Here is a 16,506-nt window from a genome sequence, read left to right on the forward strand (position 1 = left end):
AGAAGTGGGGGGCAGCTCTGCGCTCCTTAGTAGAAGGGAAGAACCCTGTCTGACTTGTTCAGGGCTCAGCATACAGTAGGTGCTCAAGAAACACTAACTGAACAAATGAGTCATTGAGGGAACTATGAGGCTGGGTGTACCCACTGGCCATAGAGCCACCTGCAGAAAGGCTTCCACTCCCAGGGCTTGGAGTTTGTGAACATGTTCACTGAGATTCCCTCCTGGCTCTCAGTGCAGTCACTAGAGTAGGAGCACCTGTGGACAGGGATTTTGGCTAAGTCAATGTTGAGTGTTCCCAAGGCCCATCCTGACCCAGAGCAAGAGTCAAGGACAATTTGCAGAATGAATGAATGAATGAACATGCGAATGAACAAAAGAATGAATGGCATCAGGGCCAGAAGGACAGGGAGCACTCTGGTGGGAAGATGGCAATACCGCCACCTACACCTCCCATTGGGATGTCTGCTGTCCGGGACTCCTTCATATGGATCTCCTTCCAAGGGTCAGGAGAAAAAAGAAAAAAGCCTCTTTTCCCTCAGTCTTCTCTGGGTCAGGTGGCTCCTTTCAAAAGTCGCTTTACTTTAGGACACAAAGGAAATGACAGCCTGCAGCTATCATTCATCCTGGTTCAGCTTGGCCCCGCCCATGGCGCCAAGGGGCTGGGCCCACCCAGCTCTGCCAGCCCACCCAACACTCACCTTGCCATAGACAAAGCAGTATAATGTGACCCCAGTGGCCCACACGTCCAAGGCCTAGGAAGAAACAGCTCGCATCAGTTCCCCAAAAGGAACCAACACCCCTTGCTCACCTAGCTCCCATGGGCTATGGGAGAGGGCATGCTGGGACCCTCCTTCCTCAGTCATACATTCACTCAACAAACACTCCCAGGCACTCGTTCCATGCCTGACCCTGTGCTGAGCACTAGGGACACAGGGCTGACAAGAACAAGGTCCCGGCCTCTCAGGGTTTCCATGTCCCCCTGTCACAGACCCAAACCAGATACAGTTCCAACTCAATAGGTGCAAAACTTCCTTCACCTACAGGGTCACATTGCTATACCTGTGACACAGATGCACCCCAGAAACCATGCTATGTATTGACCTTATACTCACTAAATTAGCTCGTCATCCCTTTTCCTGATATTCCATTGGAGAAGCCACCATCCACCTTTCCTCTGACACCAGAAACAGCCCCTGCCCACCCCAAGGCCCTGGCCCTTGGCCACCTCCACAGCTCCTCACGGCTTCCCCATATCCTGGGTTCTAACATGTGCTCTCTCTACATCTTCCCCCTCTGGAACCCCACCTCCTCTCCTGGTTTCCACTTTCTCTCCTATGTGAATGATTCTCAAATGTCTACCTACATATTCCTGACACAGATGATTCAATCTGAATCCAACCAGGGAACACCAGACAAATGCAAACTGATATCATTCTGCAAAGTAACAGGACTATTCTCTTCAAAAATGTCAAGGTCAGAACAGACAAAGAAAGGCTGAGGAACTCTTCCAGATGAAGGGACCCCAAAGAGATGTGACAAGTGAACGCAGTGACTAACTTTGAATCAGATCTTAGACCAGAAAAAAAAAAAAAAAAAAAAAAAAAGGCATTAAAGAACAGTATCCAGACAACTGATGAAATCTGAATAAGGTCGATTAGATAACAGTCTTTTATCAATGATTAGTTTCCTAATTTTGATAATTGTACTGAGGTTATGTAAGAGAATGTCCTTGTTCTTAGAAAATATCTGCCAAACTATACTGTGATAAAGGAGGGTAAGGTCTCCAACTTAACTCTCGTACAGTTCAGAAAAATGTAATACGTGTATAATAAATATAGGGAGAGACGGTGAAAAGGTAAATGGGATAAAATGTCAATAACTGGTGACATGGGTAAAAAGATACATGGGAGGGTGTTTTTTTTTTTTTGTACTATTGTTGTAATTTTTTGTAAATTTGGAATTACATCAAAATTAGAAATTCTTGAAAACAATCTCTATCTACATCCCTGACCTCTCTTGAGCTCCACACCCACACACATGTCCAAATGCCTCCTGACCATCGGCTCCCTGGCAGAGGCACAGTGAGGCAGCCAGCACTCCACAGGTGGGAACAGGCATGTGGCCAGGGGAACAGACGGAACTGCAGCCCTCTGCTCAGAAAGCTTTGCCCACTGCCTCTGTCAGTTAGGAGGAAGCACAAACTTCCAGGCCTTCTAAACTCTGCCCAAGACCCATCATGCCCCCTTCCCAATGCTCCTCAGTGCTCTTGTACATTCTGTGGTCTCCATCTCATGCTCAAATCCTCCCCATTCTTCAAGGCCTAGTTCAAACCCTGCCGTCTCCAAAAAGTCTGAGAGGAGCCTCCAACTTCTTCCCAAACACGAGCTCTCCTGTTCTTTTCACCATCTCCAGAAGGACAGAGAACTGGGCCATCTGGGCTCTGTCTGTTCCACAGCCCAGCCCAGTGCTCCGTACAGAGAAGCTGGCAGGAAATATCTGCAGTGGAGACCCGGGGCCATCCTGCTGGAAAATGACAGGAAGCCAAAGATGGGGAGTTTCTCAGACTTCAGGAGGCAAACAGGAAGGAGAGGACTGTGTTCAGTGTTCGCGCCTGAGACATAAGGACTCTGATACCCTCAGGTTGGAAATGAGGCTCCACTGCAAACCATTCCACCCCTCCACCTGAATGCCAACTCAGCCTAGGTCCTAGAAGCCACCTTCCCACTGAAGCTCTGGCCGGAATCAGAAATGGCTTCGGGGGCCATGAACGCTGGAGTCCCAGCAGTGCTGGACAGCTGAGCGTCGTTCCCCTCAAACTGGTTGCTGACGCCAAAGTCGGCAATTTTCACATGCCCATCATCGCCCAGGAGCAGGTTGGACGGCTTGATGTCCCGGTGGATGATCTTCTGGCAGTGCACTGCAGAAAGAGGCAGCTTGAGTGCTGGCCTGGGGGGCCACTGCCTGGAACCCCCCCCCCCCCACCTGCCCTCGCCTGGCCAGGGAAGCCCATCTTAAACTCTAGGCGAGAAGGAGCGGGGCTATCCTAGCCCATGCACACACTCATCTCGTGAGGACCTCAAAAGAATTCAGGGCCCTCTGCTCCACTATGCAGTAGTGACATCACAGCCAACCCAGGCTGTCAGAAGCAGAGCTAGGACTGGAGTCTTTGGACTCCAAGTGCAGTGCTCCCTGTGGCAATCAAGACACCTTGTTGCTGAAGGGGCTGTCAGAGGAAATTGGGAAGGGAGCCTCTCCAGAGGCCATCTCTGGCCCTCCCCATGTTGTCTGCAGTCCCAAAGCCCGTCAAAACCTTTTCTCAGTCTCTTCTCCCACCCAGCCAGGTCAGAAATGTTCCTCCTCCTCGGACTTAGGGTGGAATAGTGGGGTATCCTGCAGAAGTACTGCCTCGGGCTTAGGGATTCTGGGCTGAAGAGCATCAGGGGGAGAGGGCATCCCAAGCCTTGGGACTGCTAGGATGAACATGGCTGGGGTAAGGGTCAGCCTTCTCCAGTGGACTGAGAGCTCACCTTGCTTCCTGGGTTCAGCAGTGCCAGGAAAAGATGGGAAGCTCAGGCTGAGATGGCCAGAGACATCCCAGCTTAGAGAAGGCACTGACTCTACCCCACAGGCACCCACTTACGGGCTCTACCTCAGCAAATACTTTCCTCTGGATCAGCAGTCCCCAAGATGTTGGAGAGGAGGGAAGATGGAAAGGGCAGGAGGAAAGAAGAGAGGAGAGGCGGAGATGAAGGGCAAAGGGAGTGAGTGTCACACAACAATAACAACCAAACCAATGTTCCTCTAGTGACTGCCTCTTATGTGCCTGATGCACTCAAGAGATTTGACACATACCCATCAGAGTGCAGAGGCTCAAGGGACTGTGTATTTGACCATGGAAAGCGGTCTCAAATTCTTATCTCAAACCCTGGCCTCTCGCCTGAACTCCGGGATATTTATCCACATGGATATCCGGCAGACATCTAATGTATTTCTCAAAATTTCTCAACAACACATCTAATTCAGAACTTGATTGCGCTGTCTGCAACCCCCTCCCCATCCCTCACCAAACAAACAAAACAGAAGACCTCTGCTTCTCCTCTAGTCTTTCCTATCAGGTTAATGGCACATTACCAGTTGCTCAGGCCAAAAACCTCAGGATCATCTCCAACTCCTCTCTCTTTCAGACACCACATCCTATTCAATCAACAAGTCCTATGGGCTCAACTTCTAAGATATATTCCAGATGTGACTGCTTCTCATACCTGCATTGCTACACTTGCCCATCTACAAGAATCAGGTCTGGGCCCCCGGACCATGGAGCCTTCCCCAGGCAGCCTTCATCTTCCCTTCTGAGGACCAGAATGACAAGGAAGGTCTTCAGCACCTGATGCCTCCATTCATCTGCCTGTCCAACCTGTGGTTCTGACCAGTGGGCTCTGGGAAGCCCTTCACTGTGATTAGCTGGGTCTTGACAAGACTTTACTCCCAAGCCAGATGGGATTAGCTCGTTTTGGGATGGGGGAAACAGAGGATGGGAAACAAAAGGCACTGAGCTGAAGAAAAGGGCCCAGGACAGGAAGGGGTGGAAGCCAACCTGGTACAGGGTTGTGCCCACCACTCACCACACCCAGGGTGAAATGCCCCCTTCCCATAACTCTAAACCCTTGAGAGTTTCTGCAAAGCCCTCCTCTCTGTGTGCCTCAGTTTCCCCATATGTGCAAAGAGAGTATTAGAGGGCAGTGGAGTGGCTCAAATGAGATAAAGACAATCCTGGCTCCTGATACCTCAGATAGGTCCTCACCCTGTTCCCCTAGGAAGAGAATATGCTCCTGATAAATCCAGTTAAGATTTGAGAGAGATGGGCACCACTCCTGTTCCCCAAACCAGGCCAGAACCCTCAATGTCTGAGGAACCTCCCCTCCCCATGACCAGCCAGTCATCCAGTGCTGCCCCCCCCCCACCTCCTTCATGTCTCCTCCCCACTGCCACTGCCCTAATCCAGGCCTCACCATCTGTCACTTGGGCTGTAGAAAAAGCCTCCTTCCTCACCTCTTGCCCTTCATTCAGCCACTACACAGCTGCCGAGCTTTCTGAGATGCAAATCCTATCATGCCCCTCCCTTCTCAAAGCCCTCAGCGGTTTACAATGCTGACAGAATGAAGTCATGAAAGTCCTCCGTGGAGGTATTCCCAGCCCTCCTGGTATGGCCTGAGTAGCTTTCCAGCTTTGTGTTTCACCACCCTCCACCCCATGCTTCAACCAGATTTTACGTCTCCCCATTCTTAAATAGGACATGCCCACTCCCCTCTGTGCCCCTGTATGCAGTTCCCTCTGCTTGACATACTCTCTCCCATCCATCCCTCAACCCTGGCCGATGAACTCCTACTTATCCTTAAGGACCCTGGTCACAAATGGTCTCCTCTGGGAAGCCTCCCTTCAGTCTCTGACAGCCCTGTGCCACCCCAGCCTTAGCCAGCACGGCACTGTATCTGCCTGCTTAGGTTCCTGTCCCTTCTGCTACACTGAGATTCTCAAGATCACATTTGGGTCTTTGTCAATCTCCTGGCGTCTAGCTGGTGCTTAGTAGGTATTCATATATGAAAGAAGCAAGTGAAAAAAAAAAAAAAGGAGTAAATGAATGAGTAAATAAGTGAATTCCAGGGATAGAGGTTAAGCTAACATCCTCCCTCCTGAGCTCTCATCACCTTTGAGCCCTCACAGTAAACCCACCCTTCCTCATCCACAGGACGCATGACATGACAGACTATTCTTCAAGCAGCTGGACATAAATCTCTTCCTTCCTACATCTCTTGAGGCCCTGCAGAAAGGTTACGCTTGACTAATAACTCAGCAGAAGAGATACAGAGAACACCCAAGGCGCAGCTCCACTTGAACAACCTGGTGCAAACCCAGCGAAACCGGCCACCACTCCCTTCCCTTTTCCAATCCGGGAGGTTCTGGCCCCTCCCACAGTCCACACCACGCCCCCAAACGAAGCTGATTGGCAGATCAGCGCTGACTGATAGGACTGCTAAGAGCTAGCTCAGCCCGGGCTGTACCCTTCCGGTGCCCGCCCCCCCCCCCCCCCCCCCGTCCCCCGTTCCAAGGGGCAAGCAGACCCTCGCTCACAGTACTCAAGGCCCAAGATGATGTCCCGCAAGTAGAGGCGAGCTTGCTCTTCGGGGAAGGGCTTGTCGCTGGGCACCTCCATGACCGGCCTACAGAAAGGGAGGGGAGGAGGGGTGTTCAGCTGAATCATAATGAGTAAAAGCAGACAGCTGGTAGGGAGACAGGGGCTGGGCCATTTAGGCCCCTCAGGACTTCCCGGGAGCCCTCTATGCTCAAACACCTCCCCAGAACTCAAGACATTAGCTTTTTCTCCCATATACTGAAACATTGAAAACACATAGACACAAATATCCCCTTACAATCATTATAATTTCAAATTAGCTTTATCTTAATTTCTGATTGGCTTGGTATTCCTTCTACTAAGTACTTCTCTATAACCAAACTGTTGCAAAGATGCCATTTACCGCAGTGTTTTTCAAACTGTAGGTCTAGACCTAATAGAGGGTCATGAAATTAATTTAGTGGTTGGCTAATGCTTTTTAAAAATTTTCTAATGAAGTAGAATTTATCAGAGTACATCATATGTGATAAAGACATGTAATGTTTTGTAAAACTTTGGTTTCAATTACAGAGATGGATGACAATGTAAAACTTATATTTCTTACTTCGATGAAGGTCAAAAATGTTTGAAAAGCTCTGAGTCTTAAAGGAATACTACTCCCAGCCCCCTACTCCCCGCAGAGAGGCAATCACAAGCCATACCCTGTATTTAAGGACTTGACAGTTAGGGCCTAGGGTCCACCCAGGCCTATGCCCACTACCCCAAGTCTGCTGCTTTGCTAATACTGTGAGAAGGCCAAATAGAGCAGACATGAATTAGACTCACTGTGTGACCTTGGGCAAGCCACTTACCCCCTCTGAACCTCAGCTTCCCCTCTTGTAAATGGGAGCAAATGGAGTCCCACCCACCCAACTCATAAACTTGTAAAGCTGAAAGAACTCTTTGTGACTTGAATCCAGGTGAGAGCCCCATCTCTACATATTTGCTTGAGAAACACTCCTTTCTTCTCCCACTCCTCCCTCAAAATCTTTCCAGTTCTTCAAGACCTGGCTCAAAACCCACCCCCTCTTCCAGAGAACTCTCTGAACATTCCAGCCTCACTGACCCCCAACAGACTTCAAAGAATTGCCCTATTTGTCTCTCATTTCCCCCCAGATCAGAGCTCCCCAAGGGTAGGGCCTGGGTCTCTGCTTTCTCCTAGAGTAGCTGACCCTGGAACTAAGGGCATAGGGAGGGAAAAGAAGGCCTGGATTAGACTTGACCTGCCTGATTGGGATGGGGAACTCACCCCTTTCTCAGGAGGTCAAACACTGAAAGAAAAGAAAAGAAAAGAAAAGTAAGTAAGATGCAGCCAGGCTTGCAAAGCAGGTGATGCCAAGGTCCCTCCCTGTTCTGGAAGGTAGGAGAGGGTCAGGCATCCAGGCATACTTGAGGGATGGATGGGGCAAGGGTCCCAGGGTATCAGAGGAAATAAATGGGTGAAAGTAGGGTCTACTTTGGTCTACTATGGATCTGCCTCATCCTGATTCACCATGGATTCCTTTCTTGGGAAGGAGGTGGGTAACTGAGGCTTGCAGAAGGGGCAGGAATTTCCCTGAGGGTCACAGCAGATAGGCAAGTAGGACAGGGAGTGAAGACTAAAGCCTTGACCTTAATTTCTAAGCCCAGTGTTTTTTCTGTCCCGTTTCTGGAGGGCCTCTAAACTCATGAATCAGGCACCGTGAACTTAAATAATAACAACATTAATAACAATCTTGTATATAATGACTCATTTACTCCTAATATCAACCCTATGAGTTAGATATATTATCCCCCATTTTACAGGTGAGGAAACTGAGGCACAGAGCTATCATACAGGGTCTGGGAACCCATATCACATAGCCTGCTTCGTGCACGTACTTGATCCACTGTCTCTCTGATCAGTGGAGTGGGAGCTTGGGAATATTTATTGAATCCATGTGGGTATTCTAAGTTTGGATTGGCAGGGCTGGGCAAGGGAATCCAGGGTTTGAGAACATGCTCATACAGCCCATTTGAAGGTCATATGTGTCCCTGGGGAGGCCTTGGACTGACCCTAGGTAAGCTGCTTTGGGAACAGCTGGGTCACTCACCTAAATAGAGATTGTCCTCAGCTGGGTCATCCAAAACCTAGTCAGAGGGAACAGACATGGTGGTAGGGCTTGAGGACCCCAGTATGCTGTGCAGCCTCCCTGGACAATGGAGCAGGAACGGTGTAGGCCCCAGACAGATGAGGCCTCGAAACTCACTGACCCCCAACCCTGGCCCACCAAGTGACATCCAGCTGTTCTCTCCTCCTGCCATGACTGGGGGCTCACTTCTTGCTTCTGGGCAGCCCCTTATCCTCACTGAGACCTTGAGAATATTGCAGACCAGCCTGAACTGAACCCTAAAGCCTCCCTATAGCTGCCACCCCAAGTCTAGCTCTGTCTTTGGAGGCCTTAGCCACAGATACTTTGGGAGGAGTATCTGGTGGGAACCCTAGGTCTGTGCTGAGTGTCCCCAAGCACCACAGGTTGCTTCACAGGACTTGAGTTCCCACCCACTCACCACTGCCTCCTACCTCAATCAGCTTGACCACATTCACATGGTCCAACTTCTTCAAGATGGCAATCTCCTGGTACACTCGCTCCAGCGGCAGCAGCTGCTTGGCTGGTCCTCCTTGGGTAGCTTGGGACCCCCTTGGGGGAGGGCGACCTGTGACCAGGAAGGGGAGTCGAGCCCCTGTTGCAGGAGGCTGGGCCTCACCTTGGCCCCACAACCAGCCTCAAGCAAGAATCTTGCAATGGTCTTGTCCCCAACCCACCAAACACATCCCCACTACCAGGCCTTTGCTCATGCTTTCCCCACCTCTACCCCCAGTCCTAACAAAAAATAGTGAGGGACTGAGGTGTCCTCCTCTTCTGCCCCCAAGCAAGGAGCTCCCAAGCATAGGACCCAATAGATACATACGTGGAAAGCCATACTGCTTCAGTAACTTCTTTTTGGAAAGAACTTTCATTGCCTGAGGAGGGAGGGGTAGAAATGTCATTTGTGTGCAGCCACCAGGAGCTAGAACAGGCTGGTTACATGTGGATGGAGGTCCAATCACCAGTGGGTGACTGCCACCAGAACTGAAAGTATGGCCTAGGTGTGGTTAAGCTGGGTTAGGAGGTGACCATATCTGAGTCTAAGCCCTACCCTATTTCCCCAACAAGCCTTTCTGGAGCTCTCCTCTCAGAAGGTCCAGCCTCTGCTTGCATATTCTCAAGAAGCTTACTCCTTTTGCATTCCCTTAGGGACAGGAGCCCACTCCCTCTAGAGGCAGCCTTGTCCTCTGTCTTCCCAGCACAGCCACTGCCCACCTCCCAGGCTTCTGGGGCCTGGCTGGGGCAACACCTCCCTCCCATCCCCAGACTCACATAGTGCCTGTCTTCACTTTCGTTGTAGGCCAGTCTCACCACGCCGTAGGCACCCTGGAAATAGGCACCGGTCAGCCCTGCCTGGACAGGGCAACCTCCTCCAGGACTAGCTCAGGGAATGGGGAGCCTGAACAGCTCCGGCTCCCTCCCCCCTCATCCCATCTCCACCCCCACCAGCTGGCCACCAGCAGGCATACATTTCAGGCAGACAGAAAGAGGACTGCTGTTCCTGGTAATTGCCTCTGCTTGGCTCGATGCAGCTCTATGCTGCCTCAGACCCTCTTTGTCTTCCATCAAAAACTAAGGAATCAGGAATGGAGAATCATTTCCCACCCCACCTTGGGTATTTCCTAGAGGACAAAACTGTCTTCATTTCTGAGCTGGGGCCTTCCCGGCTCTGCCTTACATTCCCAGGGAGAAAGAACTACCAAGCAGAGGATCCTGATAGGCTGCCTACCCAAAGCCTCAAGAGAACAGTCCCCACTGCCTGTCCCAGTCCTACCTTGCCAATCTCACTCTGTAGCTTGTATTGGTTCAGCTGCACACAGTCCTGGGGAGGGGAGGGGGGGAGGGGAAAGGGAAGCGTCAGGTGAAGCTTAATCCAGAGGCAGTATTGATCCCACCTCAGCAGCCTGTTCAGGGCCCAATCCTGGCTCTGGGCCCCTCAATCCCAGCCCCCCCCCCCCAACTCATCAAGCTTTCATGTTTGGATGGGGAAACTTGGTGGTCCCTATGCCACAAAAAAGGACAAGAGGGCTTGCACACTCATGTTTGCAAACATGAATGGTGAGCCATGGCTGTACTTTACTCCCTAGGAAGTGGTGAAGGAAAAATACACTGATTCCTGCCTGGATGCTGGGGCCTGGGAGACCTAAATCTGTGAGAAATGCATAAGCAAGTATTTCTAGAAGTAGCTGAATGCAAGGTCTTGGCTGCATGGACAAGAAAGATGAAGAGAGCCTTGGGGACAGGAGACCACAGCCCTGGCTCAGGCATAAGAAGCTCAGCCTCTGCAATCGGTAGATTGCTCGGTACTAGGGTTCACTGTCAGATCTAAGTGGAAAACAGAGCCAGTGGGATAGAGGGGCAGAAGTAAGGACAGAGACTGGAAGCATGCTGGCAGCTTCTGAGTCAGAGGAGACTCTAAGAAGCAGGATTAGAAGTGGAGGCTAAAGCTAGGTTTGACTTGTGGTGGGGAGGGTGGACATACTATCGATCTTCAAATTTCTAAGAGAACTTCTTGGGGGACAAGGGGAGGGCCTATTTCTGAGGCCTGGCCTAGGGATAGGAATGGTGGGACTTAACAGTGATTGGCTCAGAAGGAGCTCCCTGGTGGGAAGAGCCATATTGTGAGGTAGCAGGCTCCTCAACTCTGGGGGTATGCAAAGCAAAGGCTAAACAGCTGTGCAGCAGGGGCACAGAAAGAAAAACATCTTCATTTAGGACCATTAAAAGCTTGTGAGCACCCCCTAGCTCTGCCCCACCAACCTCTGTATCTGAGATAGCCACATGGTGGGACTCAATGGTGGGCCTCCGCCAGACCCGTGGGGAGATGTGGCTGGCAGGCCCTGTGGCATAAGGCCCAGCCTGGGCCTCCAGGCCGCTTCCTGCTGGCCGCTCTTGCAGGGAGAACTTCCTGGCTGAAAGGCTGGGCCGGGCTAGTGGGGGTCTTGAAGCACCACCAGGGATCACAGAGGCAGCTCTGGTCCTTGGCGGAGGGTCCACGCCATTCCTGGCAGGCTCTGGACCACCACCTGCCTCCTCCAAGTGGGCCACATCAATGGCTGCCACTCGCTCCACCAACTCTGCCCGAGGGTCCTGGCAGCAGACTGCTGGCCCCCCTTCCATTGCCACAGTTAAGGGGGTCCTCTGTGCAGCCTTACTGGGAACCTGAAAAAAGAGGACAGAGAAGGCTTCAATCCTGAGCATGGACTAAAGAGGTCAGATTTCCAGGCCCTTTGGTCCCACCTTCATGACTTTGCCCTCCCTGTTCCCCCTGCCTGAGTTGTCAGCATCCGAAGTCAGGTCTGCCCCTGCTAACTGAAGGAGTTCCAGGAACTCATCTGGCTCTGCTGCACAGCAGCCCTCTAGACCTCAGGATCCCCATTGGTGAAATGGGCATAGTCACATCCGCCTTGCTGGCTTCACAGGGAAGCAGGGAGAATCCGAGATTCTGGAGTCAGGACAGACTGACATGGGCAGAATACTGGAGGCCCAGCAGCAATGGGAGAAACAGAGTCCAGGGTCAGCTCAGGCCCCTTCCAGCAGACAGTCCAGTGAGTCACCAGCCCCACCCTGGACTGCAGAGCATTCCAGTGCTGCTGCCTGGAAGCTGAGCTGGGCACTGGTAATGCAAAGGCCTCCCTGATACTCCAAACCAGTCACTTACCCTCCAGGAAGGCCTCTCCAGGACCACAGAGCGAGTTTCCCATCCCCCATTACTCCCTTCCCTGCCTCAGCAGAGCCTGAAGCCTAGGAGAGGGTCCTTTAGGGGAGGGGCTGCTGCTTTGGTGGCTGTCAAGAGAGAATTCACTAAACTAAAAGGTCACTCCTGGGGTGCCTGGGTGGCTCAGTTGATTAAGTGTCCAACGTTGGCTCAGGTCATAATCTCACAGTCTGTGAGTTCGAGCCCCACTTGGGGCTCTGTGCTAACAGTGAGGAGCCTACTTGGGATTCTCTCTCTCTGCCCCTTCCTTGCTCATGTGCACACACTCTCTTTTTCTCTCTCTCTCAAAAATAAATACTTAAAAGGTCACTCCTTATTTTTCCTGGTTTTTCCTTCCAGTTTATTTGTGTGCCCCAAATATTTGTCACAGCTACTCAGACTGAGATGTTCTCCGTGGCCTGACCTTACACCCACCCTGACCCCACTACATTCTGAGCCCCAAACCAGGCTCGGGGCCAAAGGCTGACCCCAGCTTGAACCCCAAACTGACCTCTAACCCAGCCCTCACCTTCTACCACAACCCTGGGCTGAACCCTGACCCCAGGCTAAACCCTGACCCTCAGACTGGGCCTCCATCGCTGATCTGCTCTAGGCTGAGCAGTGGCCCCACTCCAGCCCTGTGCCCTTCCCCCTTCCTGGGCCAGACTCAGCATCTTCTCAGGAAAAGGAAGTGAGTGGACTCCTGACCCTCTGCCCTTCCTGTTTGGTGGTAACCTCCTCTCTACCCACACAGTGACTTTAAGAACGTAAGTCACCCTTGTGCCCCCATCATCTTGCTTTGAGAGATGTCAAGCAGGTAGGGCTCACTGGAGCCCACTGGCCACAGAGGAGCCTGGGCTGGGTTCTAATCCTGCCTGTCAGCCTACTGTGGGGTCCTGGGTGGGCTCCTTCCTGAGTCTGAGCCTCAACCTCTCCATCTGTACCATGGACACAGGATCTTCCCAGATTCCCTAGGGCCAATCTTCCCAGATTCCCTAGAGATGGACTGTGGGCAAGGGTGTCATCCAGAAGCCCTGTGCTTGGTACGGTGTGCTGAATGAGTGGAAACCCAGAGGTGGTATCGCTGATGCTGACATGTAGAAAGGAAGGGGGAAGGGAATCCAGACTGGCAATAGGAAAAGACATGAAGGCTGGACCTAGAGGAATGAGGAAGCAGTTGGTGAGCCCAGAGAATCAAGGATGCCTCCCTGGAAGAAGTGAGAGAATGAGTAGGACTGGAACATCAGGGAGACTTCCCTGGAGGAGGTGAGGGAGGCAGGTAGCGCTGGAACATCAGGAAGGCCTCTCTGAAGGAGGTGAGGAAGGTGAGTAGGGATGAAGCGTTAAGGGGTCCTCCCTGGAAAAGATGAGAGGGACAGTGTATGCAATTGAAGGAAGTATCAGGGAGGCTTCAGGAACCAGGCCACTTGTGGGAAGGAGGAAGCCAAGGATGAAAGGAGCCCTCCAAGCTTGGCTGGCCTAGCCCACTCCGTGTAGATGGCCCACTCTGTTGCCCGTCACCCTCACCCTGTAGGACTCTTTCCTCCTACTAGAATATAAGGTCCATAGATGAGGGCTCTTGTCTGCCTCGTCTCCATGAGATCATCGGGATCTGCAGCAGTGCCTGGTACATGGTAGAAGCTCAATAAATGTGTGTTGAATGAACGAGGGGTAGCCATAGGGATCATTAGAGCGCTGTCCCCAGTCGACACGGGAAAGCAGCGTCAGAAACGGGACCCCCAACAAGCCCGGGGCCCCAGTCTCCCGTAGGGAATGAATCAATGTCAGGAGCTCCGGCCCTAGGTCTGCAGCCCCCAGAAGAGCAGCGGCCACAGGTGGCCCGGGCCCATAAAATTTGCATATGATTTCCCTGAGGCTGTTATCCCAGCCTGAAGCCAGCTTCCTCTAATGCCCTTCCTCTTCTTTTCTGGAGGGGAAAGTGAGGTCCAGCAAGGGCCAGGGAAGGGCTCACACAGAAAGCCAAGGCAGAAGTCTTTCTGCTCCACCCTGGGGCCCTATTACCTGGTTAAGGGTCCAGGCTCTGATGCCAGGCTGCTGTGCCCATCTCTTCCTGGCCTGGGTCCACGGGCAGGTGACTTCACCTCTGTGCCCCAGTTTTCCTCATCTACAGGATGGGGCTAATAGCAGTCTCACCTCCCTGGGTAGTTGTGAGGCATAAACGTGTGAATCCTGTCCGTACCAGTCTCAGAACTGAGCCTGTCACTGCGGAAGCTCCGTAAAAGTGAGTTGTTGTGCTGCTGTTGTTGTGATTGCCTAGGACACGCTGTGGCCCAGATGGATGTGCAGGCGGCACAAGGCGGCTATGAGGGCTGACGTCAGGCCCTCCACCCTCCCTCCTCCCTGGATCAAATTCAGGTGACTAAGCATGTCTGCGCAGGAGGCACTGGGGAGGCCCCAGGTTCCAGCCTCATGTCCGGGCAACGGCGCCTGGCACCTGAGGCTATGCATCTGAGGGCATGTGTCCACACGTGAGAGAATGTGCGGCCACATGTGAGAGAACTTGTACAGGCAGGGATGTGGGCCGGGGTCATGTGTATGTCTGGGGTGGGTGGGGAGGGAGTCCACACATAGAAGCACATCTGCAGGGAGATAGAACTCTACACAGGTGGATAAATGTGTTAATGTGCACTGGGTGCCTTTAGGTCCTCGTGTACGCGTGCTCCAGAATTGGGGTGGGGGGCGGTGGCTGCACGGGGACCATGGGAACCTGATCTGAGAAGGTCAAGTCTGAACTTCCCACACAGTCACCTGTCCACCAGGCTGGGCTGTGTGTCCTGGGCAGGCGCCACCCCTCTCTGAGGGGCCACCGAGAAGGTCTCTCAAGGCCCTCCCCAAGCTGAGGCCTCAGTAGTCACTGTATTGCAACTGACTGTGGAGGCAAATGGGGGCTATGTGGGCAAATAGGACAGACATGGGCGCCTGGGTGTCTCAGTTGTTAAGTGTCTGACTTGGGCTCAGGTCATGATCTCCCAGTTCGTGAGTTTGAGCCCCATGTCGGTCTCTGTGCTGACAGTGCAGAGCCTGCTTGGGATTCTCTCTCTCCCCCTCTCGCTCTCTGCCCCTCCCCCACTTCTGTGTGAGCACAAGCACACGCATGCTCGCTCGCTCTCTGTCTCTCTCAAAATAAATAAACTTAAAACAAAACAAAAGGACAGACAGGCTAGGACCGAGGTCCAAGGCCCAGCAAGGACTCTATGGGCATGGAGAGTCCCCCAGGAACCAGCTTAGTCTGGTAGCCAAGAATGACTAGACTCAGGCCCTCTCTCACTGGGAAAAGCTACTGTAATCCTGTCCTCCCAGACTTGGGTCATGTTGCCTTGGAAAAGTCATTGAGACTCTTGGAGCCTCAGTTTCCTCATATGTGAATCAGACAAGAGGCTGCCATCCTGCCAACTCCCAGGGCTATAGAAGTAGATGAGATTGTGGCTAGAGAAGCAATTTGTGCCTGAGTGATATGGAGCTAAGATGTATATACATGTAGAAGCCACTGAGAGAGAGCCTTGATGTACAACGTACAACCCCACATCTGCCCCCTGGCTCCAGGAGGGCCTGGCACATAAACCCCTCAGGGAATCCCCCCACCCCCAGGCATCTGGCTACTTCCAACATGCAGACCCTGGCCCCAGATGCCTACTTGGCCTGGCTTCCTCCTCAGGATGTTCCCCGTCTACCTGAGTCTCTCAGACGAGACCCAGAGTACCAGAGAGCAGGCAGATCCCGCTTTTGTCCAAATGCTCGAGCAGCGCCTCTTGGGATGACTTCAGGCACCACTCAGACCTCACTGTGAGTTCTGGAAGGCTGCTGAGAATCTCAGGGCTAGGTTGAGCAGCTACCATGCAGGCAGAGAAGACACGGCCCTGGCCATCCAAACACTGTCCAGAAAGGAAAGCTGCAAGGAGGTGGTCAGGCCACCCAGGCCAGACTCAGAAGGTGGCCCTGACATCGCCAGGCTGCCTCACAGGAGCCGTGTTTATGCTCCTGACAAGTGTCTGGATGGCCCTGGCAACGGGTGCCCTCTGCAGTTCCTGCCTCCGCCCGGGATGACTCAGTCCTCCTTGAGGGAGGCCCAGGCATCTAGTGCCAAGTCATGCTTGAGGATGCCTACCGTGAGGATGTCCCCTCCCATCATCCCCGGAGAGGCCCCAAGCACCGAGGTGGGCCCTGCACCCAATTTCGCACGGCAACCCTCAGCGCTTCCTCAGCACATCTTGGCTGATGGTCTCCAGGCATCACCTTCTATCTCTGCCCCTCCTCATCTTCCACACCAGGTCTGCACCTCCAGCCCCACTCTTTCCAGCCAGCTGCCTCCTTCCTGCAATGTTCCTGGGCGTTTCAGACCCACAGAGTCCCCATTGCACTTGGCACTTCCCCCAAGTCTGCTCTTCCTCTGTGCCTGTCGCAGAGGTGGATGCCATCATCCTCCCAATTCTCCAGAAACCCGGGAGCCCTCCGTATCACCCATCTTCTCCCTTTTGCTCATCCTTGCTCCCTTAGCCCCACACTTACTCTCT

General features: G+C 52.6%; 1 protein-coding gene across 3 annotated transcripts in view; it reads right to left on the bottom strand.

Moving 5' to 3' along the window:
• The window catches only part of CAMKK1 (calcium/calmodulin dependent protein kinase kinase 1), a 28,443-nt gene that overhangs the window by 9,517 nt on the left and 2,420 nt on the right, over positions 1-16,506 (bottom strand). For 2 of the 3 annotated variants that reach the window (XM_040455600.1, XM_040455599.1), the window contains exons 2-11: positions 11,038-11,439; positions 10,052-10,099; positions 9,550-9,603; positions 9,101-9,152; positions 8,712-8,845; positions 8,242-8,278; positions 7,419-7,440; positions 6,130-6,218; positions 2,718-2,917; positions 699-752 (exon numbers count right to left, since the gene is read on the bottom strand). In XM_040455600.1, coding sequence (XP_040311534.1) covers positions 699-752; positions 2,718-2,917; positions 6,130-6,218; positions 7,419-7,440; positions 8,242-8,278; positions 8,712-8,845; positions 9,101-9,152; positions 9,550-9,603; positions 10,052-10,099; positions 11,038-11,397 — 1,050 coding nt within the window. In that variant the 5' untranslated portion in view covers positions 11,398-11,439. The remainder of the gene's footprint in view (positions 1-698; positions 753-2,717; positions 2,918-6,129; positions 6,219-7,418; positions 7,441-8,241; positions 8,279-8,711; positions 8,846-9,100; positions 9,153-9,549; positions 9,604-10,051; positions 10,100-11,037; positions 11,440-16,506) is intronic. The other variant, XM_040455597.1, reaches the window with a different exon arrangement.

Source organism: Herpailurus yagouaroundi, unplaced genomic scaffold, assembly GCF_014898765.1.
Source record: "Herpailurus yagouaroundi ecotype Mexico unplaced genomic scaffold, PumYag 215, whole genome shotgun sequence".
Lineage (NCBI taxonomy): Eukaryota > Metazoa > Chordata > Mammalia > Carnivora > Felidae > Herpailurus > Herpailurus yagouaroundi.